Source organism: Hirsutella rhossiliensis (assembly GCF_020360975.1).
Source record: "Hirsutella rhossiliensis strain HR02 chromosome Unknown scaffold00018, whole genome shotgun sequence".
Lineage (NCBI taxonomy): Eukaryota > Fungi > Ascomycota > Sordariomycetes > Hypocreales > Ophiocordycipitaceae > Hirsutella > Hirsutella rhossiliensis.
Genome location: NW_025408684.1, coordinates 1311389 through 1338767, shown reverse-complemented (window position 1 = coordinate 1338767; position 27379 = coordinate 1311389). Strand labels below are relative to the sequence as shown.

The following is a 27379-nucleotide window of genomic DNA, read 5'->3' as shown; positions in this document are numbered from 1 at the left end:
CATCGCCAGGGGCACCAAAACTGTTTGGCCTTGTAGTCGACTTACTTGTAGCCCACAAAGCGTCTGCCTGCACCTTTCCAGAGCCCTCCACCCACGTCGGTCACCTGCCTCGAATGGAGCACGTGCTGCCAATTCATTGCCTTTATGTTGACAAGAGCCGAAATTTCCTTTCGAATGTCTTCTTGTCGTCCGCCAGGCCCGTCAGCAGCGGCACAAGGTCGGGGTAGTCGTGCTCAGACCTGCCCAGCCTGACGCTGCCGTAACTTAGCCCATCCGCAGGTACCAAGCCTGCAGCCGCAGCTTGACGGCATGTGCAGACAACGTAGGCACCAGCAGCTCGAGTTGTACCTTCATGCATCCCAGCTCGCGGCAGTGCCTCTTGGCAAAGCGTGCCAGGGTGGTCCCCAGCCCGCCGCCTCGGAACCTGGCGTCAGCAAGCTAAAATTGCCCAGGAAGGGCGAGAGCGTTTGATGTAGACGCAGCCGATGACCTCGCAGCCGCTCCCGCCCCTTCCATCTTCAACCGCGTCATCTGATACCGACGATGAATCTCGGAGGAATGCGAGTACGAGGTCGCCCTGCTGGACGAAACGGGCCATCTCGAGCGCCGGGAGCTGGGGAGAAACATGCCCGCCTCGGCCTCTGTGCACGCCTTTTACAAGGGCCGTCACTTGCGAAACCAAGTCGGCCTCATCAGCCGCCAAAGTAGAGGCAACTTCGACGGTGACGTCGTCCCGGGCGGAAGCCGCCGAGGACGGCTTCGAGGCAAGATCTAAGGTGACGATCAAACCCGGCTCCGCGACCTTCTCAAGTACGGCGCAGGGGCCGCTAGGGATTTTACCTTCACCTTTCTCTGGCCCATAGCTGGTGGAAGAAGATGGGAAGCTGCGTCATGGTCAAGTGCTGGTCTCATGAGGCCTTGAAAGCCCGAATTGGTCCTCCGTGGGAAGGGGAGGTCAGGCATTGCGACGTGTGCGTAGCCATGGTCGGTCCAGCCATCTCGATTCTCGCCCGCCCGTCTCAATTGGCCGTCGACTCCATGGAGATGCCAGCGTACGGCCCATGGTTGGGAGTTGCCCGGCCGTGGAACAGTGAAGATTCGAAGAGAGCGAGGTGAGACGGTGGCTTGTACAGGGGTCACTTAACGGATATGCAAGTCCTCGATACCTCACTATCGAGGTGTCTCGGTTGATGGCTGAGGGTCAAGCCACAGTAGGGGGGTGGAGGGACCTTGACGACCCGGTTAGGTACATGAGCTCAACGTAGGTATGTGCTTCGTGCAGTGACCAAAGCTGCTCTCGATTCACTTCCACTCCGTTCGCGATCCTCAACCTTTTTCACGTCGTCCAAGCCCTTTGTCACTGGCAGCAACCTTAGCCGCTCTTGCTCTCTCGTCTTCTCTGGCCGGCGCCTCACTCCAGCCATCTCAACCCAACTGCTTTGCCTCGTCCTGCAGCAGCCACGTTCGGTAGCGGCACCAACCAACACAAAAGGAAACACCGCCGTCTGCTGGCATCCAGACCGGCCATGGACACGCAGTACGGCCCCATCCCCAGCTCGCCCGCCCACCTACAGCGCCTGCGCGAGCTGGTCCCATCTGCTGAAGAGCTGGAGAAGGCGGGCTATGTCCTGGCCCAGCTCTCGGCTTCAGACATGGGCAGGAAGAGGCGCTGCGACCGCTGTACCCGTGGTGAGCATTACGTCTCCCATCTCGGCCTACCCTCGCCTGCTTCTTCGTCTCGCTGACGCTCTCCAAGCCCTGAAACATAGCGGCAGGGACACGCAGCATGGCCCACGTGCTGCCGTGACTGCTTCAGCCTCTTCTCTGCCGTCAACCGCACCACAGATTCCGTCCCACGCCCGCATAGTCGCCGCCCAGGAGGCGGCACGCATCTCCAAAGAATTCGACGACGCTTTCGACGAACTCACCATCTCGCTGGCAAATAAACCCGCCAAGCCCGTAGAGCCCATCATTCGCTGCAAGTTCCATCCGGGCAAAGTGGCGTACAAGGCAGGCTGCCCTCGTCATCCGCTGTTCGCACGCATACACCTTATCGGGACGTTGCTGGCTGACCACGGCTTTGGCGGCTAGAAATGGACTTGCTGTGGGAATCATGTCATGGCAAAGCCCTGCACCGGCGAAGAACACCACCTTCCCCGACATTATCGGGTTGGAGAGCTGGAGAAGAACTGGAGGTACTACCCGACGCCCCTTGTGGCCTTGTCGTCGCCGCCCGCGGCCGCAGTCGTGATTGATTGCGAGATGGGCACGGCCGCCACGGGCGAGTCGGAGCTGATCCGCGTCTCCGTCATCGACTACTTTTCCCGGAGAGTCCTGTTTGATAGCCTCGTTCTGCCACAGGTTAAGATGGCCCATTACAACACGCGATACTCCGGCATCTCCCGGCAGATGATGGAGGACGCTCACCGACGCCGCAAGTGCCTTGTTGGCCGGGACCAGGCCAGGAGCGCCGTCTGGCGGCTGGTCGGACCGGACACCATCGTCATCGGCCACGCGGGGCAGCAGGACCTGACTTCCCTGCGCTGGATCCACCCGCTGATCGTGGACACGCTCATGATAGAGAAGATGAGGCGAGAGACGGAGCGCCAGGCCGAGGAGGCGGCAAAGGCTGAGAGCGCCGGCAAGGACTCTGCCCAGAACCAGGACGGCGGCGGTGGTGGCGTCGATGACGCAGACGGCAACGACCAAGGCAACGAAGACGATTCCGCCTCGAAGCGTGAAGGAGGGCTGTCGCTCAAGGCCCTGGCCAGCCAACGACTGAACAGAACGATCCAGATCAGAGGGAGGGGCCACGACAGTGTGGAGGATGCCTTGGCCACTAGGGATCTGCTGTGTTGGCAAATCAGCCATCCCATGCTGGAATCGGTGCCACTCACGATGCCTGCCTGAGGATTCGAGGACATTGCCAGTCCACACCACTCCAAGTCCGATGGAATCAAGCTCGAGTCTTGCAACACGCACTGTGGCAAGGAGGCAAGGGGCGGACAGCAGTTCACTCGAAAGGCACTAGAATCATCGCAGCAATTGGTTTGCAGCTTCCCTTGGCCTTCCCAAGGTGACGTATGTATGATAAATGCCAATGACTAGCTGACTGCCATGCTGCCTGTACTCCTCGCTAAGATTCGGACTTATATGAACAATGCCTGTGGCGCCCTGTAATCAACCATGGATCAAAAGCGTTCATGCACCCAGCCATGGAATGCCTCTACATGGCCTGCTCAACACCCCTGCCGCCCTGTGCACGACCTTTGTCACTCGACCACCTCGCCAACTCGCCCGGCCGACCTTGTTCTCCCATCGTCGGTCCTGTCGACAGCCTCACATCGGCCCCCATTATACTCCAGTCGCTCAGGCTGACGCCGCTCGAGTACTGCGAATACGGAAGACTGGTGCCGCGTGTGTGTGAGCTGTAGTTCGAGCTCATTCTGGTAAGGCGTGGCATCTGAGCGACGTCGTCGGCGCTTGGTACCAGCCGGCTCTCGATTTCGAGGTCGAATGGGTCAGAACGGCCTTTGTGTCGCCGATCAGCGAAGGGGGTGACGCTCTGAAGCGATTCGCGGAAGGCCGAGTCCGGGCGGAAAGCCATTGAACGAGGCGGATAGTACGTGTCCCGCACTGATGTGCTCTGAGACCGCCCATGAGCTCGTGGAGGAATCGCGGAAGGTTGATCCGTGGAGAAAGTTCTCTTGCCGGTGTCAGCAAAAGGGTTGAGCGGGCTGACTTGGGCAAGTTGCGTTGCGTATGTCGCGTTGTAAGACGAGGCATTATTGTCGGAAAAGGGATCCAGGCTTCCGGAGCTGTCGAAGTTGAGGCCCAGCTGGGGTGGTCGAAACTGGGACGCGGCGCCGATAGTGCTGCCTTTCCTGCTCTCGCCTCCATCCAAAGTCCCTCCTCGGTCGGCTCGCACGCGAGCATTGAAATCTCTATCTTCCGCTCTTCGAGTCCACCAGTCCATCACGCGGTCTTTGGTCGTGAGCCCATCGGGCACCGGAGGAGCCATAGCGACGTCTCGTTGGGCAGCGGGCATGTTCCAGAACTGCGCAGTGCCTCTGTTCGTGCTCGTCTGGGAATTGTCGGCGACGACAGCTCGCGATCCCGAGCCTCCGTTAAGGAGACCCAGGGACGACGCTAGCTTTTCTGTGCCTGTTCGGGGCCCCTGCGCGCCTTCGATTTTCTCGCTCGCTTCGCGCTCCCCCATCTTGGGAGCGCTCTTGGCGAAAGGCCCCGGCCGAACGCCTTTCCGCTTCTTGGCTACTGACTTCCGCCATAGCCAGATTGCGAGACCAATGAGCAATATCGCAGCGAAGCCGCCGACCGAAATCCCCACAATGTGGCCTGTTGGGAGACGATGGGGCTCTTGACTCGAAGTTTTGGCAGCAGGATTCGTTTTCGGAGTGCCTCCGGAACCCCCCAAGCCCTTGGGGCTACCACCCAGCGGGATGAAATTTGATGGAGGGTCAGCGCCAAGGACCAAGGAAGGACTCGGACCCTTTGATGGTGTAGCTGTTTCTACCGGATTCGCGATCGGTGCTGCGTCCATCGTTTTTGAAGGCGCGCGCGCCACTCCTTGCGAGCTCGTTGACCCTGAATCATCAGGTCCACTTGAAGGTTGAGAGACGGGATCGTCGTCTTGCAAGCCGAGATTGATCTCAGGGTTGAGGCGAGGCGTATTTGAGGATGCCAGTGGTGAGGGCTGGGCAGAAGTAGGCGCTGGAGGAGGCTGTTTCAAACCCTGACTTTGGGTAGCTTCGACTTGAGGGTTTAGGGCTTCCTCCGTCGGCGCAGGAGCCGACTCCTGGACCTGGTTAGATGATTGTGGGACTTGTTTAGGCGATTGTGAAGTTTGTCTGACAGTTGTAGATGTCGACGTGGAGACAGAACTTGAGGTACTGGAGGGTACGGGACTGGCTGAGGATGCTGATGACGTAGAGGCAGCGGATTGACCGTTGTCGGGGCCGTTACCACGACCATCGTCCTGGCCTCGACCATCACCTTGACGATTCTGGTCTGGACGGTCTTGGCTTTGGGCATTGATTTGGACTTCTTGACCTTCAGGAGACTTTTGGCCTGAATTGCCCCTGTCCCGAGGCTCGTCTTGAGCCTGGGCAGGGCCCGGGCCTTTGGCGGTACCTTGATCTCGAGAACCAGCTGAGGGTTGAGGAGACGGAGGCAGCCCTAGGGCGGATACAGGCGTGCTTGGCGTTGCGGAGGCGGTGGGGGATGTCGTCGGGGAGGGGCGGCTGGTTGACGAGGGAGTTGACGCACGGCTCAGTGGAGTCATTGCCGTCGGAGCGCGAGGAGGATTTGAGTTGGAGATTGTCGCGGTCGAAGCAGCGACTTGGGCGGCAGCAGACAAAGAAACACCAGATTCTGCGGCGTTCCCAGGGGAAGAGGCAACACCAGCCCGTGCCACCAAAGGGCTATGTTGCTGGCCGCCTCGAATATCGGACGTGAACGTTGGAGCTGCGCAAGGGGTAGCGGAAGAGGTTTGTGAGACCACAGTGCATTCGCTGGCATCAACTGGAATGGATGGGTCTCTTGTCGGCACTCTGGCCATGGCGAATTGAAGGAAACTCGCGATCCAGTCGCAAATACGCGGAGAGGCGGAAATGTGGACGATCGTGGGCAGAGCACACCGAGGATGCTGTCGCAGTGGCCTCGGCCCGCTTCCAGGCGTCTATTTCATGTCGAAATGAAGCCCAAGATGCGGGAGATCCGGTGCATCTAGGACGGAGGCGGGAGAGGAGAAGGCGATGGCAAAACCGGCCAGCGTTCAGAGGATGTCGGTGACCAGGAGCCGATTGTCCAGACAAGTGTGTCGACGAAAGTTGGAAACCAAGACCTGGAAATCCAAAGCCCAGAGGTGACTGAGAAAGGTTCGGGAAGCCCGCAACCGAGCGTAGGGCCCAAAGAAGGACTGGGGTTGGTGGTGGAACAGGGGGCTTCACCACCCGGATCTGCGACACATTTGATGCACCAAATATCGTCAGAGGTGGGAGAGGCCGAGCGCAACAACCAAGTCAACGGTCGCCAACGAAGGCAACGCACCGGTACGAGCGATTTTATGGACTCGCCTCGTGGCCTGCACAGTGTCTTTGCCTGTCGTGAGGCTTGAAACGAGCCGTTGACGATGATGATTGTAACCGTCGGCCATGCATCGACTAGGAGTGAGGGACCTTGAAAGATGACACTCTTGGCACAAGTCCGGGCGCACGGATATGCCCTGGCCCTCCTCATCAAGGCCTGGACTCTGATGCTGGGAATCTTTAGTTGATGGCTCTCCAACGCGTACTGCGACTTTGATGACTGTCCAGCCGAGTAAACGCCAGCGGAGAGTAATTGGCGTGTATGAATGGCCTCACTCTCTAGGGCCCAGCCTGGTCTCGAGCCAACGGGCAGTTTTGGCGCTACCGACCCCGTATTCTGGGCCTATTGTCCCCTTGATGGCCGTGTATTTGTAGCATGGTCGTTGTGAGTGGCGTCAAGGACCCATAAGAACGCCCATCGAAACCGAGATGGATCTACTTGCGGAGCAGCCGGGCGTGGGCCCCTGATAGAGCCGGGAGCCGGGAGCCGGGAAACGGCAAGGTCCTGCGTCGTCGTTGGCCGCTGATGCCAGCATTGCGTATGTGTATTCTTGCGCATGGCCTTGGGAGGGAACGGCATGAGGATTGGGCCCGCCTGCTGTCATGCCAAGGGGCGTCGTGAGGCTGCAAAATAGTGGCGGTCGGTCGGGTGGCGTCCGTCGCCACCGGCCAGGCACGGCATCGAGGCATTGTTTGACTCGATGCTGCATCGCCTACTGGAGAAGGGGGTGTTTCGAAACATTTAGGTGGCGCCCGTGAAACGACCGAAGCCTCGAGGAGGGTAGGGAGCCATGCGGGAACACAGTGTGCCCATTTGCGCCTCGGCACCGGCCGTTTGGGGGGGATCTGGCCATTGTGGTGGATTACCTAAGGTAGGCAAGGCCAAAGTGCTGTACTGCAACACACGCCAGTACATGCAGTACCCAAGGTACAAGGCACCTACCTATCTAGGTAGGTAGGTAGATACCTGTTCCTACTTTACGCAGTCGAATGTCTAGCGCCAGGTTCTTCAACGCAATGTCCCGTATAACAGATGGGTTACGGTATGTAAGGTACTTATGTATGTAGCTTAGTTGGCCGGTTTTTCCTCGAGCCATTTTGTGGCATCGGTTACGGTTCCCGCCCGAATGATACCCCCAAGGCCAGGAGATGCTTGGCAAAACCACTCTTTTGCCATGCAAGGTACGAACAGACCACGGTACATACCTTACCTTACTACCTGGTAGGTAGCAAAAGTAACCCCCTCGCAGCCTCTCACAGCTGCATGGTGCCTGACCGTGTACCTGCTCAGGTACCCGGAGCACCAGGTGCCAACACAATCAGTACCCAGATACAGCACCTCGATGACTTGCCCAACCATGTCATGCTCGCAGGCCTTCGTCCATTTTCTCACGACCTCCTCTCCTTTTCCCCCATGACTGACTGTCTGCTAGACGTCCGTGACCCACAGAGGTGCCCACCAGCCTTACCCATCCCCCCGACTCAGCACATCCTTGCGTACCCGGCGCCGAGCTCGCAAGCTGCTCCGCTTCTTGTAGCCGACAGATCGAGAGCCGCCGACGTACGCTCGTTTGACCGCCGACGTCGAGCCCCGTGCCGCCAAGAAGAGTCCGAGAGCCGGCCCGCGCCTGGTAGCTGCTAGTCCTAGGTGTCTCGTTGCTTGACAAGCTTCCCTTCTTGGCCTTGTGGCAACGGGTGCCGCAGCCGCCTGCACCAAGCGTTGGCTGGCTGTCCAAGACGCCATCTCAAGCGCCTGGCTTGGCCTGGGTCCCGCCGCGACTCTACAGCTTCGTGACTCCCGGGCCTCTCGTCATGTTTGGATCATTTCCCGCGCTGGGTAAGCAAGCACCTATTTCCTTGTCTTCGATCCCCTTGACCGGCTGTTTCATCGTCCCTGATCTCCACCCACTGCCGCTTGCCCAGTGCATCTCGGCCGCGGCTTCTGGCCTTTCCATTGCACTTCCCGTTCAACTGATCAAATCTCGATTCGATTCTCGTTCTGACTTGTCTGCAGCGAACTCGCCCGCCCACGCAAAGGTAGATCCTAAGGATGTCCCTCCCCCGACGCCAATAAACCTCCCGCGTTACCAGCCTTACGCTCGTGAGAATGAGACAATCGATCCTTCCCAGGCCTTGCCCACTCTTCTGGAACAAAGTGGTCGTTCCGCCGGTGTCCTGGGACCCCTTGGTTTCTCGGCAATTGGACTCGACCTCAGGCCAGATGCAACTTTCCGAGACCTTATACCCGACCCGGCTTACATTCCTGATTTCTCGCAATGGAACACGTTGACGACGGATGATGCCCGCGACAGGAACCAAGCCACCCGTCGGCCGCTGAGGACCGGTAACCTATCCCCGGGATGCCAGGTCTACCTGGAACGCAGACGGGAGCTTTCCAACAACAATGAGGATGCTTTTCGTACCGTGCGAAGGATCCCTCCACCCAAGGGGAAACAGCAGGCTCGACTAGGAAACGCCTACGAATTTTTCCGATGCCTTGAGCTTCTCACGACGTACTGGGACGATCCCACCCACCCAGCAGAGCTCCCGCCCTCGCCGGAAATGTCGGCCACCGAGGTGGCCACCACGGAGGGCTCCGAGGGATCCCAGCTTGCAGATGCAGGTGAAGCCCAAGTCTCCAACATTTTTCGCATCTCCTCTGGTCAGTCCATGCCTCCCGAGTTCCGCCAGACCCTCGTGGCAGCCTTCGTCAAGCTGGTCGCCTATGACTTTGGCTGCAACGTGTCCATGTCTCGCGTAGAGCCGCGTCTCCACCTGGGGTCTCTTGCCGGCCCTCGTCAGCGCAAGACTTACATCCCGTCCCACTGTCACTTTGTCTTCCAGAGCCCAATGTCCCGCGAGGCTGCCAGGGCCGGCACGGTGTACGGTCCGGTGGCGGCCGTGAGCGCGAGGCCGACGGTCGACTTCACCACTCCCGACGTAGAAAGCGCGCAGTCGCTGGACCTCGCGCGCGAAGTGACGGCGGCGCTCATCACAGCACAACATCGAGCTCGGGAGGGCAGGGCGGAGACGCGGTTCGGAGAGGGCCAGTGGTGGTCGTCCAAGCCCCGATGGGGCGGGGGTTCGGGCGGCCCAATTGGCCGCGAGATCGACAAGTTTGCGGTTCCCGGAGACAAGGATGTCCGGCCGAGCACAGAAGACGGCGACGGCGTGCCGGCGACCAAGAAGCCCCGCAAGAACATGTCCATCTACGACAACTATCGCATGGTCCGACCGCCCGCGTCGGCCTGGGACCGCAAGGCCAAGTATGAGGCGATTGGAATGGTCAAGGGTGAGGGCCACGACGACATTTTCGTGGTGAGCTCGCTTTTCCACCACATTTCTGTACTGCGAGTCCGTGTGCCTCTTCGGCTGCTCGAGGTTCTGGAAGGCTCCCCAGAGCAGAATCCTGCGAGGCGCAGCTGGGGCATGGTGGGGGCGTGGAGGAGCCCCTGGTACGATCTCTTTGACACGGATCAAAGAATCGCGGCGATGCAGCTGCTGTGGTCAGTCATGGCATACCAGATGAGGCAGGAGAGCGCAAACGACGACGTGGTCATGGCTGATGCGTGAATAACCGACCTACGCTCGCGGGGCTCGCGGAAGCGGGACTTGAAAAGCATGATGGAACGGTGCGTGGTCGGGTGCACGACCAGAGTGCGTCGCACGTGCAGGAGGATGACGCAAGGGATTGGGGCTTCACGGCGACGGGGGAAGAAGATAACGGAAGGCTGCGTCCCGAGGAGTCGGGCCCAGAAGATGGTCGGCCGGGAGGAACGGGTAGAGGCGGGTGGGTTGACTACATTGAGAGTGAGCGAATAAAGTCCAGGATAGTCAATGAGACGTCGGTGAGCTGCTGGTGAGCTATTCAAGCAGCTTTGAAGCACAGTTGTCCGCGGCAGCCGAAAATTGTTGACGGCGCTCCTGTTCCTGTTGGTGACGGAGTCGCTAAGTCTGCCATAGGGAGGTGAGCAGGCGAGTGGGCGGGCGTGGACCCAAGCCTGTGTTTTACGTACAGTAGACGCCTCTTATTTCACCTCAGATTGTGACCTTTCGACGAGTTCAGTCGGGATAGCGTAGGGACACGACGCCATGGGTCAGCCGTCCAAAGAGGCTCTATCCCGACGGGAGAGGCAGTCGCTTCCCGTGGCTCGGCGCCCGATGCTTGATTCTCCAAACCCCTCTCGACTACCCCTTTCCCCTGCCCGCCCGACTCAGCCCCGGCCCGTCGACTTGTCGTCCCGGGGGGTTTTCCCGGCCTGACTCGTCGCTGGCGGTGGCGAGGGCGGAACACGGCGGCGCGACAGAAGTCTCTCGGAAAGTCGGTTCCGAAGCTTCTCAGCTTCTCGGGTGCGCCGCAGCAGTCTTTGGCAGAGACAGGTTATATTTAGAAATCCAACCAAGGGCGTAGCAGGGAGTTGGTGTCAGATAGCCATGTCAGGGGAATATCGCGGCGGCTGCAGGGTAAGTTACCTAGCTGGGCTACGGAGGCGGCACAGACTTCGCCGTGGTCATGACATCATCCAGCGTATGCCCATTGAATTTTGGCAACTAAAAACCTTGCTGTTGCGCCCGCTGATTGGCTGCAGAGGCACTTTATCCGACGCGCATTGACACGACTATGACGCGTCCTGGCCCAATCAATTACGTGTAAATTGCTCAGGCTGCTCAGGGCAACCGCTGGCTCATTTTAAGGCTTCTTCAGAATCTACTCGAAACGGCATCGTGTCTCCTCCCCTTCAGGCTCCCGTCCTTCCAGACATATACACAAGCTCCCGTGCTCGTCAACCTGGCAAAGAGACAAAGAGGGCAAGGACGAAAAGGCCATTTCTGCAAGTGCGGAATCAGGCAACATGAGATGCGGTGCTATACCAATATGATGCCCCCCGCGGACATGCCCAATAGGCTACCAGGCATCTCCACGCTCTCGCCCTTCCGTAAACTTGTCGCCCCCTACTCTGCATCATCAGGCATAGCCACCAGCCGCAGCGGGATACACCTCACGGGCAAGGTCTAAGCGCCGTAGCACTTGTTAAAGCCACAGCCGCTCCATCATGTGATGGTCGTCCATGGCCTGTCTTCCTGCCACTTCCCTAGCGGACAGACCAAAGCCCCTGTTGCCGTACATATCCAACAGACACAAAAAAAACCATTTCGATTGGAGAACAAGAGGTGCGGAGAAGAAAAAGGGAAAATGCGGCGCGTGCGAGGTGCGGTATGCGCAGTCATGGTATCATGTACACGAGGGAAAATAAACAAGAAAGGAGAGCTCGACACGGCGAGGTGACTAAGCCAGAGGCTCCTCAAACGTCAGTCGTCTCCTAGCCACGCTGAGGGGTGTTCGGCCCGGCCCGGGCGTCCTCCACTGCTTCTGGGCTGGACTCGGCGTGATGTTGACAAAGTCGGCAAAGTCGAAGCCCTGTCCGGGAGTATTAGGGAACAGGTTGCCTCCGCCGGGGGTTGTCATCATCGATGAAGGCAGATCGAGTTTGCCATTTTTGGGAGGGGGCGTCGTTAGACGCTCCATTCTGCCTCGGTTGGACTTGACCGCCGGCGAAGGCGAGGCGGCCAGGTAGAGCAGCAGGTCTGCGCCCTCCTCGCCAGATTTGCCCCCGTTGGCCGACGCCAGGTTTTCTCTGTTTCGCTTGCTGCCAAGACTCCGAGTCTGCATGGGCGGCGTGCGGGGTGGAGAAGAGCGCAGGTTGGCGGCGCTAAACGAGTGCGTCGGGGCGTCGTCGTCGTCTTCGTCATCGGAGGGAGCAGCAAAGTTGGGCGACTTGAGGCCGTTGGTCATCCGCCGTTGCTTGAAGAAGGAAATGTCGGGTCCGCCAGACGTTGTAAAGTGGGGTAGTCGGCGAGGCTTGATGGGCGACGACTGTGCGAGCTGGTGGCTGTCCTTCCATGCCGAGTGCCCCGAGTGGGACTTGTGTGCGGTCGGTGATGCGCGGAAGCGCTTGCTGGGGCTCGACGACGAGTTTTCAAACGAGGCAAAGTAGGTGCGCTTGCGGTGACCGGAACTGCCGTTGCTGGACCCAACGGCGTCGGAAAAAATTGTTGCCTTGAGAGGCGAGCTCATCAGGGTCCTCGTGGGATAGGGCAGGTCGGATGCACTCGAAGACGAGTCGGAGAGGACGTCGCCATCGCACAGGCGCTTCCGTCTCATCTCCTCCTCGAGTTTCGGTTCGATGGAGTCGAGCGTAAGGTCTTCCCACCCGTGCTTGGTTTTGAACTGTGCGAGAGCGAGGCGATTCTGCAGCCGGCGTGCAATCTGTAACGAGCCGGTGAGTGCCTGCCAACAACCATAGTAGGGAAGCTGGTAATGAGGTTGGGGGAGAGAGGGAAAGGGGGTGGAGGCATGGTTTTTTTTCACGTGCGCAGGCAGACGAGGCCAGGGAGGCGAGGGCATGAAGAGTAGAGGTGGTGACGAAGGATGGGTTGAATATTCTGTTTAGACGCACCTTGCTGACCTGGGCCCGCTTGAGGACACTGTCGACGACATCCTCGGGCTGCTTCTTCCATGGGGACGACATGGCTGGCTCATGGGGTGAGTGGTTTAGATGTCATCTGCTGGTTTCTCGTCGGTGGCTTCGTCGTCGTGGTCGTGGTCGTGGTCGCCGCCGCCGCCGTCAAGGTTGAAGAAGAAGAAGAGACGGGAGTCGAGGTCGAGGGAGGGGACAAGCCGGAGGGGTGAGGCAAGGGATAAAGAGAAGTGTAAAAGCTGAGTGGGTGGAGTTAAGAGGAAGCCAGTTGGCTGACAGTTGGAGGAGGCACTTTGGCGGCTACGCCCAGAAAAACGCCGCCGTGGTTTTTAGTGGAGGAGCTAGGCAGGTACTGTACTCCCACAGGTCGTCTCCCGGTTGTCTGGCGGCGGTACCCACGAGTACTCCCTGGACAGGTGGCGGCGCAAAGAGGGAGGAATTGAACTGCGCGGTACCTCGAGAATACTTAAGCCTCGCCAGGCGCAACGACTGCAGAGCAAAAGAACGGCAGCCAGTGGTAACTTCCATGCTCCGTACGTGGCGGCAAGTTATTAGTACCTAGTACAACATGCCCTGGCGCTATTCATGCATTCGCACCTGAGGCAAATGGCTTCCCTCGACTTACTCGCGAGGAAGAGAGGCAAAGACATGTTGGAGGGGTTTTGGGAACCGGTCCGTTGGTGGTGGCTTTTGCCCCCTTTCATTCATCCCCCTTGTTCTTCTGTCTGTCCAGGAAGGCTCTAATAAGCATTCCTCCGCCGGGGCTCGGGCAAGCCGCCGTTCATTTAAGCGCTGGCAGTTGAAGTCGCGACGAGGTAATGAATGGATGACCGCGCTGTACGACAACATACAGTACACTCATAAGTCATTATATATCCTGTGCTGTGCCTGCCAAGCAAGGGCGCTGAGGCCGACCAAGCGCCTGTGGCCGGCAAGGTGCAATGCAGGGAGCCTAGTTGCCAAATCACTTGCGGCGTGGACTTGTGCATGAAGCCAAATCTCACATGGACTTTGGCTGCGGCAAAGCAAGCATCTGGGTTCCCCCCGGCTGCGCTGCATGGACGAAGGCCAGCACAAAGATGTGCGCGAACCGGGACTGTGAGCATCATCGACCTTCAGCGCAAACCCATGGGGGGAAATAGGTATTTCCATCAATCATCTGTCATGAAACCTGGCCCAGCCTGTCGCGAGTGCTTTCAGCAGCTGAACCGATTCCTCGCTCCACGCCGGTTCCAGCCAGAGCCGCCAGACCGTTCCTCCGACACTGTCCATGCGACCGCACCACCAGTCATGGCCGAGCCGCCATCTCTCACCCCTGTATCTCCTGATCGACTGGATGAACGGGCTCATCTCTGCTCAAGCCCAAGGCAGCCAACGCCCCGTTCCGTGTTTCCAAGCCCACATCTGGGGGGGAGGCGGGTATCGCGAACCTCTTGTCGCTATATTTATCGCCTTCCTCTGCCCGACGGCTCAGCCAGGCACGTGGAACAGAGTCCATGTGGTCAAGGTCTGCCAATTTGAGCTCGGGTCACCACCATTGATCTTCGAGCTGTTGATCGTTGCCACCGAGCTTGGTCACCACGAGGGACCGGGCGCGAGAAGCCCTGTTTCTATTGTTGAATCCGTTGGTACCAGACTATGCTCCGCACTCTTTGCATGGGACCAGACAACAAAGGACAAGCGCCCGTGGTGGTCCTGGCCAACGTGCAAGCTGGTCGAGAGGATGCCGAAAGCGGAATTGCCCATCATCCGGGCAGTACACCCAAATACGCCGACCGGGCCTCGTCACTAGCGATTGTCCCGCCAACCCCAATGCCCTGGAAGCGGCCTCAGGCAGGGACCGACAAGAAGAAATGCGGGTGGGATCCCTGAGGGAGCTCGATTCCAGCCAATTGCCCACGCATGCCCCTAGCAAGCTAGACGTTGGATGCGGCCGTTGTCAAGATCGAGAGGGACTGCCGGCCCGACTGTGATTAATCGGCAACCCTTGGAGAGCCCAGAGCCCCGGGCGGCGCATCCGAGGGTCTTGTCTCAGCGTGGCAACAACAGAACCCAAGTTTGATGAGCCAAAGCCAATGCGTGCCTTTAAAAAGCTAGCGGTGATTTGGCGCGGCGTGGCGGCCTCGAGCTGAGCTTGTCTTGTACAGTAGCTGCTGAGCTGGCCTCGGTGCATCCGGGTAGGGTCGCCTCCGGCGGGCGATTCTGGAACAGCTGGCTGACCTGGCTCACCGAGTGCTTTGCGCGGACAAAGATCAGCGCTGAAGCCTGCTGCTGCTCACGGCCAAAGGGGGGCCAAAGGGGGGGAGACGAAGGGCGAGGGAGGGGCGCAAAGGATTTCCCCACACTGTTGCGGGGTGGTGGTGGTGGTGGCGGCGCTGCTGCTGCTTGCTGCATGCGGCTGGATGATGGATGGCTCCTACCAATCTTTCTACCTACCTAAGTACAGTACTGTGCGTGCGCTGTCTACAGTACTCGGCCGGCCTCTAACCTACCTATCGTACGGAGTACAGTACAGCTTGCAGAAAGGGGCAGCTTAATTACCTAGGTATTACCCCGTATCGTACTCCGCAGATAAGAGACACAAAGGGCACCGCCGTGTGTTGGTTGTACTGTACAGCACTGTACATACTTACAGTACGAGCGAGATAAAGCCCATCGGGGCGCTGGTCGGACGGGAACTCGTCGAGCGTCTTCTCATCAAGCCACCCGCCCCAGAGCACTTGGAGGCAGTAGCCGTTGCAGCAGACAGACGCTGCGACGCGTGCGGTCGCACGGCATAGGTTTGGCAGCGGCCATCGAGCCATCTTGGCCACTGGTGACGACGAGCAACCACATGTCTTTCTCTGACAGTGTCCGGCTTGGCGGAGGCCAGCAAAGAGGAGGGCACGGAATACGAGCTGCCTCGTAACCGCCAATGCCTGCGAACGAGTCGCTTTTCCCGTCGGCTGCCTTCCCTCGACGGCAAGACTGCCTGCACCAGGGCCACGGCCGTGATATCAAGACACTGCACAAGAGCTGTTCTGGAACTGTGCATGACCAGACCGCAGCAAGGTGGCTGAACACGCCGAGGGGAAATTGTCCGGTTGGCTACCTGGCAACGTCGTGACAAGCAGCGATGCAGCACTTCTCAAAGCACCGCATGAGCCGCGCATTGGTGACGGTCGAGATCAGGAGCTCACGGTCGTGATGGACGACTGCGGTATGCGCCGTAGCGAGGCATCTAGCGTTCACGGCAAAGCCAGTCTTCATTGCTATCCCCTACCATTTCTTTAGTGGCACGAGCTTCCCCTGATTCCTACCAGCAAGCCGGGAGGGGGGTTCATCTTGGAAGCTCACCTTTTTCGTGCATGCACGAGGATTCGTACGTACAGTATGTAGGTATGCATGTAAAAGCTGGCAAGTTTCTTGCCGTCACGGCTGGGGCTTGAGGAGAACGACGTCATTGCCCCGGCCAACTGTCCGCACATGCTGGAAGCGCCGTTTCCGCTTTTCCACGGCATGGGTAGGTGGGTGGCTGGGCAGCTGGGGTGCCCGCCCAAAAGCAACGATATATCCGAGCATCCCACCACAACACGTCTGGGTAGCCCAGTCGGGAAACGCGGCCTTGGTTGCGGAGACAACGAGGCTGTCCCTCGTGCATGGAACTTGGCTTTGTCTACGGAGTACGGAGTACGGAGGATGCCCTCGTCAGTCATGACGGTGCTACTCTGCATATTGCAGCACCTGTCGCCGTGCTACGTGTACTGTACAATGCTGGCCACCTCTCGAGAGACTGATGCACCCTGCCTCCACCGTCATACTTGGTGCCCCGGGCGATTAAGCGAGGACATTTTCCCTCCCGTCCTTGCCAGTTCCTCAGCTCCAGATATCCAAGTCGACTGTATTAAACCTACGGTGATCCGGACCTAGCAGCAGCACTAGGAGCCGCAGCCGCAGCGGGTGGGACGCATGCAATCAGCTGGCTCTAGGCCACTGCAGTACCTACAGGCAGGTAGGTGCCTTGCCTCCTGCTGTACCTCAGGGATCCACCTCCAGATGTACTCGGGGCGCCTGCCTACCGCATCGAGGTACTTCGGTCGTGCCTTGCCATCGACCCTCCTCCACCTCCCGACCTCCCAGCTTGTACCTGCCCGCTTACCCAGGACGGGTACCTCTCGATAGCACGACGGGAAGCGCCTTGGGGGAATTCCGTCTCTCAAATCTCTCCGAACCGCCCCCCCCGTTTTCGCTACCTCATCAACCACGCCCCCGTTCGCCGTCGTCCTGCTCCTCTCCTCTTCGCTCCGGTCGCGCCTCCTTGCATGTCGCACTCGCTCCGTGCTTGTTGCTCACCAGCGGCCCTTCAGGTACTCTACCAATAGGCACCGGCTCCGACACTCACTCAGCCCGGCCTCCAATCGTCTCGGTCCACCACCTCCCTCCTGCGTGGCGGCCAAGAGGACGACGGCGAAGGCGGCGACGACGGCGAATCTCCAACACCAGCCGGACCCCCCCAAAACGCACCCCAAGGCCCTTGGGCCGGCCCTCGACAGCGGCGCTGCGCTACCCCAAGATATCCTGCTCCTCTCCTTCTGCGGGTCACGGCCAATAACGAATCTTCGCCGGCCCCCTCCGTCTCCGACCGTTTGGCTCCGCTCGCTCATCTCCCGTGTCAGGAGCCCGGCCCTTGCTACCACGACTCTCCGTGACATAATAACATACCCAGTCATCTTCGCCGACCATGGCTCCGAGCTTTCTGAATCTGAAAGAGCTGCGCCGTCGCTCCAGGGCAAGCTTCCGCACCGAAGCCTCGACCGATGGCTCAAGCGATGGCGTTGTGAGCCAAGGAACCTCGCCATCGAGCGGTTCCGTCACGCCTCCGTCCATTGCCCACCGTTCCGACCCGGCCCTCGACGCCCAGGTCAAGAATCATGCCAATGCCCAACAAGAGAGCCTCCAGCAGCAACCGCCGCGCTCCATGCTATCTACCAAGTCTAGGGCCGGAAGGTACAGCGTCTCTGGCATGACTGGCCTCGGCTCTCCATCTGTGGACGGCAAGAGCGGCTTGCCGTTGTCCAAGTATGCGCCACGCGTGCACAATGTCTCGGAAAACTCGTGGGTGCGTATTGTTAATGCATCTCTCTTCCGCCCGCCGCACTCCCTCGCATTGCGGCGCTCTCTCGCCCACATTGGAGCGAGTCGGCCGAGGCACAACTATCGCTGACGTCTAAAATGCGCAGGTCTATCAAAAGGTCCTCTTGGTCCATGGAACCGTTGGAGATCCAGGCCTTAATCCAGTCGACGGCACCATTGTTGCGAGCAGGCTCGACGACAGTTTCCCGCCAATCAGCTGGCCAGTGTGCGAATCGCATTTCAAGGCCCTCCTTTACCTGCAGCCTGGGCCAAACAAGTTCAGACTCGACTTCTCGAGCCCCAAGCTGGCCAACAGCGCCTCGTCCAACCCTATCCACGCCTCCTACCTGACTGTTCACATGCTGCCGACCCTGAATGCACCCCCACTCCAGCTTGCGATTCTCTTGGGCCGCGATTCCCCGGCGACCTTTGATGCTGTCCCCGCAAGGGCGCAAAAGGAGGGTAACGGGCTCGAAACAGCCATCAAGAAGTTTCGAATGGCGGCCTATCTCTGGCAAGCCTTCACGGCCGAGCAGATGTGGCGAAACAGGCTGGGCCGACGTGTCTTTCGCTTCGAGGAAGAGTGGACTTTGGGATCCTCTAATTACCGCGACAGGGAATCTGGAGGAATGCGATCCGAGGCGAGAATCCACATCATCCGGTCCGACAAGACCGTTGCCGAGCTGCGGGACATGAACAGGGCGCAACAGAACGAACAAGCTACCGACAAGGACGCCCTCTTTGGCATCGCCGCCGATGCAGTGAACAAGTATTTTAATCCGCTCCCAGGGCAAAAGATTTACGCCTCTGTTCTCTTGCTCGACTCGCACTGGGACGCCAACATGAAGACTATCACTGGGCACGCAGCCTTGGGCGGGAATTCGGGAGACCTGCAACTCGCCATCTTCGGCTCTCATTGTATGCACAGCTATCCCACCTGCTTCGAGGAAGTGGTGCCCGCCTTCACCGATTGCACGCCCATCGACGTCAGCTGCGTAGCCAACGACTGCAACGACGCCGGCAGCTCATGGGAGGCGGCCAACATTGGCATCGGAGCTCACCTGCACGAGACCGGTCACTTGTTTGGCTGCCCACACCAGGAGACTGGCATCATGCTGAGAGACTACGTCGTTCTCAACCGCACCTTTGTTCCTCGCGAGGCTTATTCGACCAGGACCAAGTCCAAGGGCGGCCTGGCTCTGCAGGCCGACGAGTGCGGATGGCACCGGCTCGACGTTTTGCGTTTCCGAGCCCATCCCGCCTTCAGGCTACCAAGCGACCCCCCGATGAATCCGGATGAGAGCGTCCAGGCGTTTCCGATTGACGGCGGCGGTATAACGGCCATGGCGGCAACAGGCATCTCGTTTGTCGAGATATATGGCGACGACGACGACGTCTGTGGTTCGTGGATGGAATTTCCGCTAGAACAAGGCCCCGTGCAGCGGCAGATGGCTCTTCACGAGCAAGACTTGCGGTCAAGGTTACCCGACGCCAAGAAGAAGGGCCGCCTCGGGATATCGATCAAGTCACACGGCGGCGGATCACTGACGATAAATGACATGAAGGCGTTCACCAGCAAGCCGTCGTTTGTAAAGATTGGCAATGGCAAAACGGCTTCTAGGAGCCACAAACTTGGCGAGTCCAAGATGGACGGGAGCGAGCCCCAAGAGCTGGTTTTTACCAGCGCGGTCAAGCAGGATAGAGTAATGTCGCGAGTCATTGTCTACCACGGTTCCGCATTGGACGGGCTCGAGTTTGTCTACGACGACGACTCGACGCAGGTGTTTGGAAAGAAGGGCGGGAAACAGGGGGGCGACGTGGTTGAGTTTGGTGAGTGTCACGCCGTGCACTACGTACGACCTGGGACATGCGCTGACGAAGCTGGTAGACCGTCGCCGCGGGGAATACCTGAGTGGCTTCATCGTCCGGGCCGGCTTCTGGATTGATGGTTTGCAGGTCATGACGAGCCTCGGACGAAAATCGCCCATGTTTGGAAACGCCCACGGCGGATCAGCGTACGTGGGAAGTTGACGGGCAGTGGGGAGTCGAGAGCTGACATTACTCATGCAGGCACACGTTGATACCCCCTCGAGGCTACGCCATCTGCGGCCTCTCGGGGTCATGCGGCCCTTGGGTTGATGGCTTTTCGATCCTCATCAAGCATTAGTGAAGAGGTGGATGGGACTGAGAGACGGCTTTCTCCGGTTGACAGTATTGTTTAACAAGGTACATAAGTGGGTATGTATACGAAGGTCGTGGCAGGGACTTGGGGTCAGACGAGTTCATCATGCAGCATTCGATGCCCTTGGCTGGTGGGGGGCGGTAACGACATGACTGGGGATGGAGCCCATCCCCCCTTTCCCTCCTATTTTCCTCTTTTTTTTATATACAGCATGCATCAGCAGGAAACTCGATGGCAGCTGCAAACGCGACACGGAGCTAATCACATCAAGGGTGCTACGGTGCGCACGTTGCGGAGCATACGCAGGGTCAGATTCTGGCCCGGATGAGGAGTTGGGGGACATTGTATTAGCAGCACCATAATGAACAGCACGGAGACAGAGAACACGAGACGGTCATCAGGAGACGAGGGGTGAAAATTGCTTGTGTGATTGTCGGTGCAACGTGGTGTTGGAGCCGCGTTTGCGAGCGAGAAGACGTCGAGCAGGGTGAGGCGATGCCCATTGGTGGCTGCTTGCCGGACTCGTCCTACACGGGGACTGGATGAAGACGACCCGACCAAGGCAGTGAAAAGCCCGGGGTCAGACGCGTCCAACAACTTGGGCTAGATGCTTCGGAGCGCAGGGAGGAGCTCAAGCCCATGACTCTTGAAGTCCACGCCGCCCTCTTGCGACGGCCAGGTACTCCGAATGTCAAGCCTGTCACATATTGGACGATCCGGCCGATCCCTGGCAACTCATGGCATGCATGGCCACCATCCGAGAGCCCCAGACCAAGGCTCGATGATGCATGCTCGAGGAGGAATGTATGCTCGTGTGTGCTACATGAGATGAAACAGTAAACATCAAAGCTCGTCCTATCGTGCCGGGATGCCTGTTGGAAGTGCTTGGAATTGGGAAAATTAGAGGGGTTTATATCTGGATTCGTCCACGTGCGATAGATGTGAGACATTACATGTCTCTTGCTCCTGAGCGTCCCACAACGGATCTATAGATCCTGGTGCACTTTGAACAGGTTCGCATAGATGTGGAGGAATAGCACACCGGATAACAGTATAAGATATTTCCAGCAAGGCATGAGTTGTCGATCATGCTCGATGGCTTGCTTGTCTTGGCCGTCGAGTTTCAGGTTTCAAGTTTGCGCCTCTTGGGAACCGCTCCATGGCCTCGTGGTAGTCTTGGCAGCATATACTTACCCAGGCGCCACGTCGGCGTGGAAACAGTACTCACGACAAGCATCCCGTCTTTGACCCGAGTATCCACCGCACAGAGTCTCGAGATCGTGCATAATGTAGAGCTCCTGCTCCTGAACTGGAGCAGCTGAGTATACCGGCATCGTCCTTGATGAGTGTGCCATATACGACTTCCCTAAGTGATGGGCGTTCAATCGATGCGGTTCCATTTTGATAGATTCGAGCCATACATGTAGCTATAAGACGAGCTCATGTTCTCCCAATATTTCGAGAGCCTGATACCCATGAACAGCCAGAGCAACTTCTCGGTCTCCTGACGCAAGTATGCGATGGGTTCGTTTTAGTCTGGCCCTCCCGCTTCCCGGGCTGCGCCGCAGATGCTCCCGGCCCAGGGACCGCCGGCACGCTGTTTGATTTCAACGGCATCGATGAGTTGCCTGACTTGCAACCTCCGAGTAGCAACGGGCCTTCTCCGCTTGGTCTATCCGGCGGTGGGCCAGACGACGACGATTTTTCTCCTCTTAGGCTAACCAGCGGCGGGCCAAACAGCGACCCAACTGGGCCAACCGACAGAGAGCCAGCCAGCCCATTCCCCGATCCCTCGAATACTCCGAACAGTCTAGAGGCGGACTCGAGCCCCTCGGACGACCAGGGCGATTCGACGTCTTCCAACGACATCCATGGCAGACTCCCTGCAGGATATCGTTAACGGATGGTACAGTGAAGAGAAGGTCTTCCAGAAATACTATGGCAAGAAAACCAAGGGCCAGATTGACGCACAGAGCGCGCCGAGATCGTCGGGCACTTTGCTCAGGTCGTCTGGAAAGACACGACGCATGTCGGCTGTGCCGTCAAGGAATGCCAGAAGATTACAGACTCCCAGTCAAAGGACATGAAGTCGTCAGTGCCCCAGGGAAGGTTGGTTGCGTGCCAATGTTGGTTTCGAGGTGCGTTTTTCGACGCTTCTACTGGCCCCCCGGCGACTAACCTCGACTTGCTTCAGGCAATTAACCTGGCCGGTTTGATACCCAGGTGCTCCCGCCCAGGCTCGCGAATGTGTACAGTCGTTGTTTTGGGTAGATCATTCATTGTGCCGCCGATGACGGCTGGTTACCTGGGGCATAAAGGAGGAAAAAGTGTAATGCCCAGGTATAAGAGACTTTCAAAGTTTTGGCGTCGTAATTATACCAGCATCTGCTTATTCAGCAGGTCGCGTACCCATGTACCCATATACCCAGGTACCGAAGTACCGAAGTACCGGAATCCCGTCAAGGTACCCGGTACATGCATCAAGACAATCAATCATCCCCTCCGTCATTCGTCACCGCCTTGCTCCAAGAGTCTGAGAGCCCATACAGCAGCTCCTCCCAAACCCTTCGCTCCCTCAAGCCAGCCCCCCTCAACTCCACCATCCCCCATCTCCAACACCCGCCATCACAGCCGTCAGCCCTCCTCCCCCTGAGAAACCATGTCGAGGAGAAGCAGCGCCATGGCTACCAGCTCCAAGGACACCCCCGTCGCCCAGCAGCCCGGTCAGTCTGCTCCTCAACAGGCACTCCTCTCCAACTGCTTCATGGCTGACAAGACTTAGCTATGGACAAGCAAAAGACGCTGCTCTCGGCCGACGTTGGCCACTTTTCTCTCGTACGCGCCATGCACCTGGCCGATTTAATCACCCTCATGAATGGTACGTCCGCCTCGCCGCTGCATCGTGCCGTGCCGTCTGCTAACGCCATGCCTTTTCGCCTAGGCTTCTGTGGCGTCATGTCCATCTTCTCGTCGCTGCGGTACTGCCTTGGCGACCCAAAGACCCTCGATAATGTCTGGCTGGCGCTCGCCTTCCTGCCCTTTGGCCTGTTCTTCGACTTCTTCGACGGCAAGGTCGCCCGTTGGAGGAACAAGAGCAGTCTCATGGGACAGGAACTCGACTCTCTCGCCGACTTGGTATGGCCCTCATCCCCCATGGCCTTTGCAGCCGCACCCCCCTCCGCTATCGAAGCTAACAGGCTCCCTCCCCGCAGATCTCGTTTGGTGTCGCCCCGGCCATGGTCGCCTTTACCCTCGGCCTACGCTCCCGCCTCGACACGGTTGGTCTCGCCTTCTTCGTCCTCTGCGGCCTCACCCGCCTGGCCCGCTTCAACGTGACCGTCTCGGTACTTCCCAAGGACGCCACCGGCAAGAGCAAGTACTTCGAGGGCACCCCCATCCCCACGTCCCTCGGCGTCGATGCAATCATGGCATACTGGGTCTACAGCGGCTGGATCTTGAATGACCTGCCCTTTGGCGCGTGGTTCCAGGGCTCGGCCTTTGAGTTTCACCCCGTGGTGCTCATGTTTATGCTGCACGGGTGCCTCATGACGAGCAAGACCATCCGCATCCCAAAGCCGTGAGAGCTCTCAAGACGTCTGCGCCCACTCCGGGCGGCAGGCAGGGAGTCGGAGGACACGGCGGATCCGGGCGCACTGAGGCGGCCCGAGTCGTTGGCTGACACCCCCCCGACTCGCAAGCGCACATATGACGAGACGCCCGTCGACGCCGCGGCGTCACGGCCGGGTCTTGGTAGAGAGGCGTGCATGAGATACACAGGCGCAGGCAGGCTGCATCGGTCAGGCGGGCGTTGTGCTCGGGGGTTTCCCTTTCTACTTGGACTCGAGATGAGGACCTGGTCGGCGGACATAACACGATTTTACGCAGCTCACCGTAACCGGAATTGAACATGATACCCTGCTATGAACCGACCGTTACCCTGCGAGCCCTGGCACAATGTCATCTTGCAAGTAGCCACGGAAAGTGAAATGAGATTGACTACTGAACGAGGAAGCACAGCCAGGTATCCATCCCTAAAGAAACTCGACATCGAACCAGCCTCCAACTGCGGTACAAACAACCGCCTGCGGCGCCCGCAGGCAGCCTACTTTCCCTCCACGACATACCAAACACAAAATAAAGAAGCGCTGTTGTCAGCAAAGAGAACAAAGAGAAGCAGATGACGTAGGGGACAAGGGAAAAGAGACAAGGCTCCGTTCGTACACGGTGACGCAAGGAGACAGCAGAAAAAACGAGGAGCCTCGAGTGCATGCCCAGCGTCCCATCCAGGGGCTGAGCAGCAAAAGGATTATCCAAAACGACCACATCCGCGCCTCAAGGCGAGGTGGCCCCGCTCCCCTTGGGGTACTTGCCAGGCATAGGCAGGTTCGAGAGCGTGGCCACGCTGTCCGCCCTCGTCTCCGTCGGCCGCTGCGGCGTGGGCTTGTCCGTCAACGAAGTGTCGCCTTGCACCACGTGATCGACCGTCTTGGCCTCGGGCACCGATTGCAGTGCTAGTTCTTGGTGCGTCTCAGACCTGGGGATGCTGCCAGCCGTCATGCCAACAACTCTTTGGTTCTCGCCTTCGATTCCACCATTGACGTAGCTGACGCCGTTCAAGTCAAACGGGCCGTGGCCGTTCTGGCCGTTCTGGCGCCTCTCGTAAGCCTCAACTTCGTCATCCACCTCTCTACATTCTTGGGCGTAGCCCGGGTTGCTACGCCCAGCCGTCGCTGCTTTCTCACTCGGCTCGTAACGAGCCTGGGACGCGACGATGGGAGCAGCAAAGTAGCCGCTAGCTTGCTGCGCCTGGGGGTATTGGTGAGCGGGCTCGCTCGTGTATGGGTTGACGCCGTCGTTGTATGCCTCTTGGCTAGCGATGGCTGCCTGTGATGGCATCTCGTCCATGGGAGTCAGTGCGGTTCCACCATATCCCATATGGGCATCCTGATCACGGCTGCGGTCCTGCTGTCCGTGGCTTTCGACCGCATAGGCGGCGGCCGGCGCGACTCCGGAGGCGGCCATCGCTCGGGCATCCAGCGGGTACTCTTGGCGACCAGAGCTTACACTAGAGGGTGATTGAGCGGCCTGTAAGCCTCGCTGCGCGTTGACTTGAATGTCTGACGGAAACCGCCCACCTGGTTCGGGCCTCCGGGACGCGGGCTCTGGTCGTGGCTCCGGGGCGACATCCATCTGGCTGGCCGAGAATGGCTCTTCGTCGTCCTCGTCGACCATGCCGTCGCTGCTGGCCGACCGCCGAGAGGACTGGCTCATGCTTCGGGAGTGAGTGCGCACAAACTGGCTGCGTTCCTCGGGCGTTTTCTCCGTCAGGGCCTTGATGTCCTCGTACCAGGCCATCATGGTATCGTGGCTTTCGGCTCGGAATACCCAGGTGTGTCCTCGGTGCATCGTGCCCGTTTGGCGACCCTTGAGGACAAACTTGTTAGATGACCCTCCCTCCGTCGAGTGCGACCCCAGCTTTTGCTCCGGAAGATAGAGCGACATGACGGGTGCCTGGGCCTTGTCTGCCGACTTGAACTCGTGCAGATGTGTGGTCGAAAGCACGTACCTGAGAAATTGGAGTGCTAGAGTCAGCGAATAATGCCCTTGCGCGAGAGCCACTCGGCCTGAACGGGGAAGAGTACGAACCAGCCTGCTGTGTAGCTCTTGAGATATTTGCTCTTGCGCTCCAGGAGCCCGGCGCGAATCTCCTGGGCGGAGACATGATCCTGGCCAGGATAATGAATCTGTTCTGGGGACCGCATGGGGATGGTGGGGTCGACGATCTGATCGTCGTGGGTCACAAAGTGAATCCATTCCTGGTCCTTGGGCATGGCTATGGGCCCGTCACGCAGCTCCTCGATGACGTTGTAAGCGTTGTCTGCCTCGCGCTTCAGAATTCCGGTGTAGGCATTGTAGGCCTTTTGAATTTCGCCAACCACAATGGACTCGAGCTCGCGGCCCGAGCCTTCGAGATTGAGGTAGGCCTGGGGCTACAGTTAGATACCAGACAGCCATATGTGGGCGCAGCGGTGGCGGAAGGAGGAATGTGCGAGGGAGGCGGCTTTCGGCGGCTTTCGGGGCGCGGGAGTGAGACTAACCTGGTGAAGATAGTTCTCCTCGTCAACTTGGCGCTCGACCTGGCGATCTACGGCCAGACGCAGCAGGTAGGGATCCTGCTTGCCAGTGGTGGAGGCAGAATCGACCTCGTTCTTCTCAAGAGCGTCGGCGAGCGTCTTGACGGCCTTGCGTGTGCTATCCATTTCGCGATCCACCGAGTTCTTGAAATCGCCGGAGAGGTGCTTGATCTCCTTGATCTTTTGCTGGAGGTCACTGCGCAGGCCGGTGAGGGCCAGGATGACGTCCTCCTCAATCTCCTTGGCCTTGTTGGCCTCTTGGATGGCGGCGGTGTTGTAGTTGCGCAAGAACTGCAGGGCATCGTCGAGGCCGGCCGTCTTGAGGAAGCTGGGAGGGGTGGAGATGTTGTTTGCGACGTTTGCGAGCTTGACAAGGGACTTTGAACGGTGCTCGTAGTGGGATTGAATCTCGCGAAAGTAGGCGATGAGGTCCTTAAGGATCTTTCTCCATGCTTTTTGCCAGGGAAGGTCAACTCGCGAAATGACGGGGGGCTGGGGATAATAATGGGAGTGCGTGACCTACTCTGGAATCGACCGGCAAGCACGTCCGTCGGGGTGCCGGAGGTGGGAACGGGGCAGTAGAAGGCGCTCGATGCATCGTCGGGATCCGACGAGGATTGGAGGGCGAGGCTGCGGACGCTGCCGGCTCTGTTGCTGCGACGGCTGCTGCTGCGGCGCATGCTGCCGGTGCGGCGCATCGATGCCTTCTTTTTAAGGGTATTGCCCCTGGCGAGGGCCAGCTGCTGGTCGTCGCCGGCGGAGTAGCTGTGTATGGAATTGGAGCGCTGCATGTCGGCTGCTGGCCTGGAGGCGGTGGCAGGGCCGTCAATGATGGAGCTGCCGCGCTGGGTGGCGTCCCACTCCTCGGTGAATTTGCCGACAGCGGCGGTGAGATGGCTGTTGGAATCCAGGGACGGCGGCGGCTGTAGATGCTGCTGAGGGGGAGGAGAGGCGGGCGGGTAGGCGATGTCGGGCTGATGACGTTGATGATGTTGTTGGAGATGCGGCTGGTCGAGGGAGATGCGGTCCGAGTTGGATTGGGGTGGGGTATGACGCGAAGGCGGCGGGTGGAGCTGGGGATCCATGATGACGGCGGTGGCCGCCTCCACGAAATGGATTTGTTGTGCTTCTTTTTCCTTTTCTTTCTCTCTTACCCAATTAGGTGAGTGCACGAACCAACCACACACCGAGGTTTCTGCGCCCGACGATGGCTTCGGCGACAGAGACGGTGGAGGGAGGCCCCTCTAGTGCGAGCGAGATGGGGAGAGAAGCAGAAGCAGAGCTGCGGAGGGAGAGACAAACACATACATACATACACACACACACACACAAACACACACACAGGAGAGAGAGGCGCAGAGACTC

At 58.9% G+C, this 27379-nt stretch overlaps 7 protein-coding genes across 7 annotated transcripts; 4 read left to right on the top strand and 3 right to left on the bottom strand.

The window, feature by feature from the left end:
• Positions 1 to 1526: 1526 nt before the first annotated feature.
• HRG_11089 (RNA exonuclease) lies at positions 1527 to 2910 on the top strand (the record flags this gene model as incomplete). The annotated part of the gene is made up of 3 exons (XM_044869559.1): positions 1527 to 1689; positions 1757 to 2010; positions 2092 to 2910. 3 exons carry the CDS (start codon positions 1527 to 1529, stop codon positions 2908 to 2910), a joined length of 1236 nt encoding a protein of 411 aa, XP_044715510.1.
• A 316-nt stretch (positions 2911 to 3226) lies between these two features.
• On the bottom strand, positions 3227 to 4219 carry HRG_11088 (uncharacterized protein; the record flags this gene model as incomplete). Its single annotated transcript, XM_044869558.1, has 1 exon — positions 3227 to 4219. One exon carries the CDS (start codon positions 4217 to 4219, stop codon positions 3227 to 3229), a length of 993 nt encoding a protein of 330 aa, XP_044715509.1.
• Positions 4220 to 7919: 3700 nt separating this feature from the next.
• On the top strand, positions 7920 to 9680 carry HRG_11087 (uncharacterized protein; the record flags this gene model as incomplete). The annotated part of the gene is made up of 2 exons (XM_044869557.1): positions 7920 to 7944; positions 8122 to 9680. The coding sequence occupies 2 exons, from the start codon at positions 7920 to 7922 to the stop codon at positions 9678 to 9680; spliced, it is 1584 nt and encodes a 527-aa protein (XP_044715508.1).
• A 1714-nt stretch (positions 9681 to 11394) lies between these two features.
• On the bottom strand, positions 11395 to 12637 carry HRG_11086 (whi5 like domain-containing protein; the record flags this gene model as incomplete). Its single annotated transcript, XM_044869556.1, has 2 exons — positions 11395 to 12375; positions 12566 to 12637. 2 exons carry the CDS (start codon positions 12635 to 12637, stop codon positions 11395 to 11397), a joined length of 1053 nt encoding a protein of 350 aa, XP_044715507.1.
• Positions 12638 to 17306: 4669 nt separating this feature from the next.
• Positions 17307 to 19865, top strand: HRG_11085 (putative peptidase family domain-containing protein; the record flags this gene model as incomplete). Its single annotated transcript, XM_044869555.1, has 5 exons — positions 17307 to 17684; positions 17806 to 19099; positions 19166 to 19528; positions 19587 to 19713; positions 19769 to 19865. The coding sequence occupies 5 exons, from the start codon at positions 17307 to 17309 to the stop codon at positions 19863 to 19865; spliced, it is 2259 nt and encodes a 752-aa protein (XP_044715506.1).
• A 2674-nt stretch (positions 19866 to 22539) lies between these two features.
• Positions 22540 to 23461, top strand: HRG_11084 (CDP-alcohol phosphatidyltransferase domain-containing protein; the record flags this gene model as incomplete). The annotated part of the gene is made up of 4 exons (XM_044869554.1): positions 22540 to 22603; positions 22663 to 22758; positions 22822 to 23015; positions 23093 to 23461. 4 exons carry the CDS (start codon positions 22540 to 22542, stop codon positions 23459 to 23461), a joined length of 723 nt encoding a protein of 240 aa, XP_044715505.1.
• Positions 23462 to 24212: 751 nt separating this feature from the next.
• On the bottom strand, positions 24213 to 27099 carry HRG_11083 (phosphatidylinositol 4,5-bisphosphate-binding protein SLM1; the record flags this gene model as incomplete). Its single annotated transcript, XM_044869553.1, has 4 exons — positions 24213 to 25446; positions 25527 to 25864; positions 25979 to 26466; positions 26538 to 27099. The coding sequence occupies 4 exons, from the start codon at positions 27097 to 27099 to the stop codon at positions 24213 to 24215; spliced, it is 2622 nt and encodes an 873-aa protein (XP_044715504.1).
• Between the last annotated feature and the right edge of the window lie 280 nt (positions 27100 to 27379).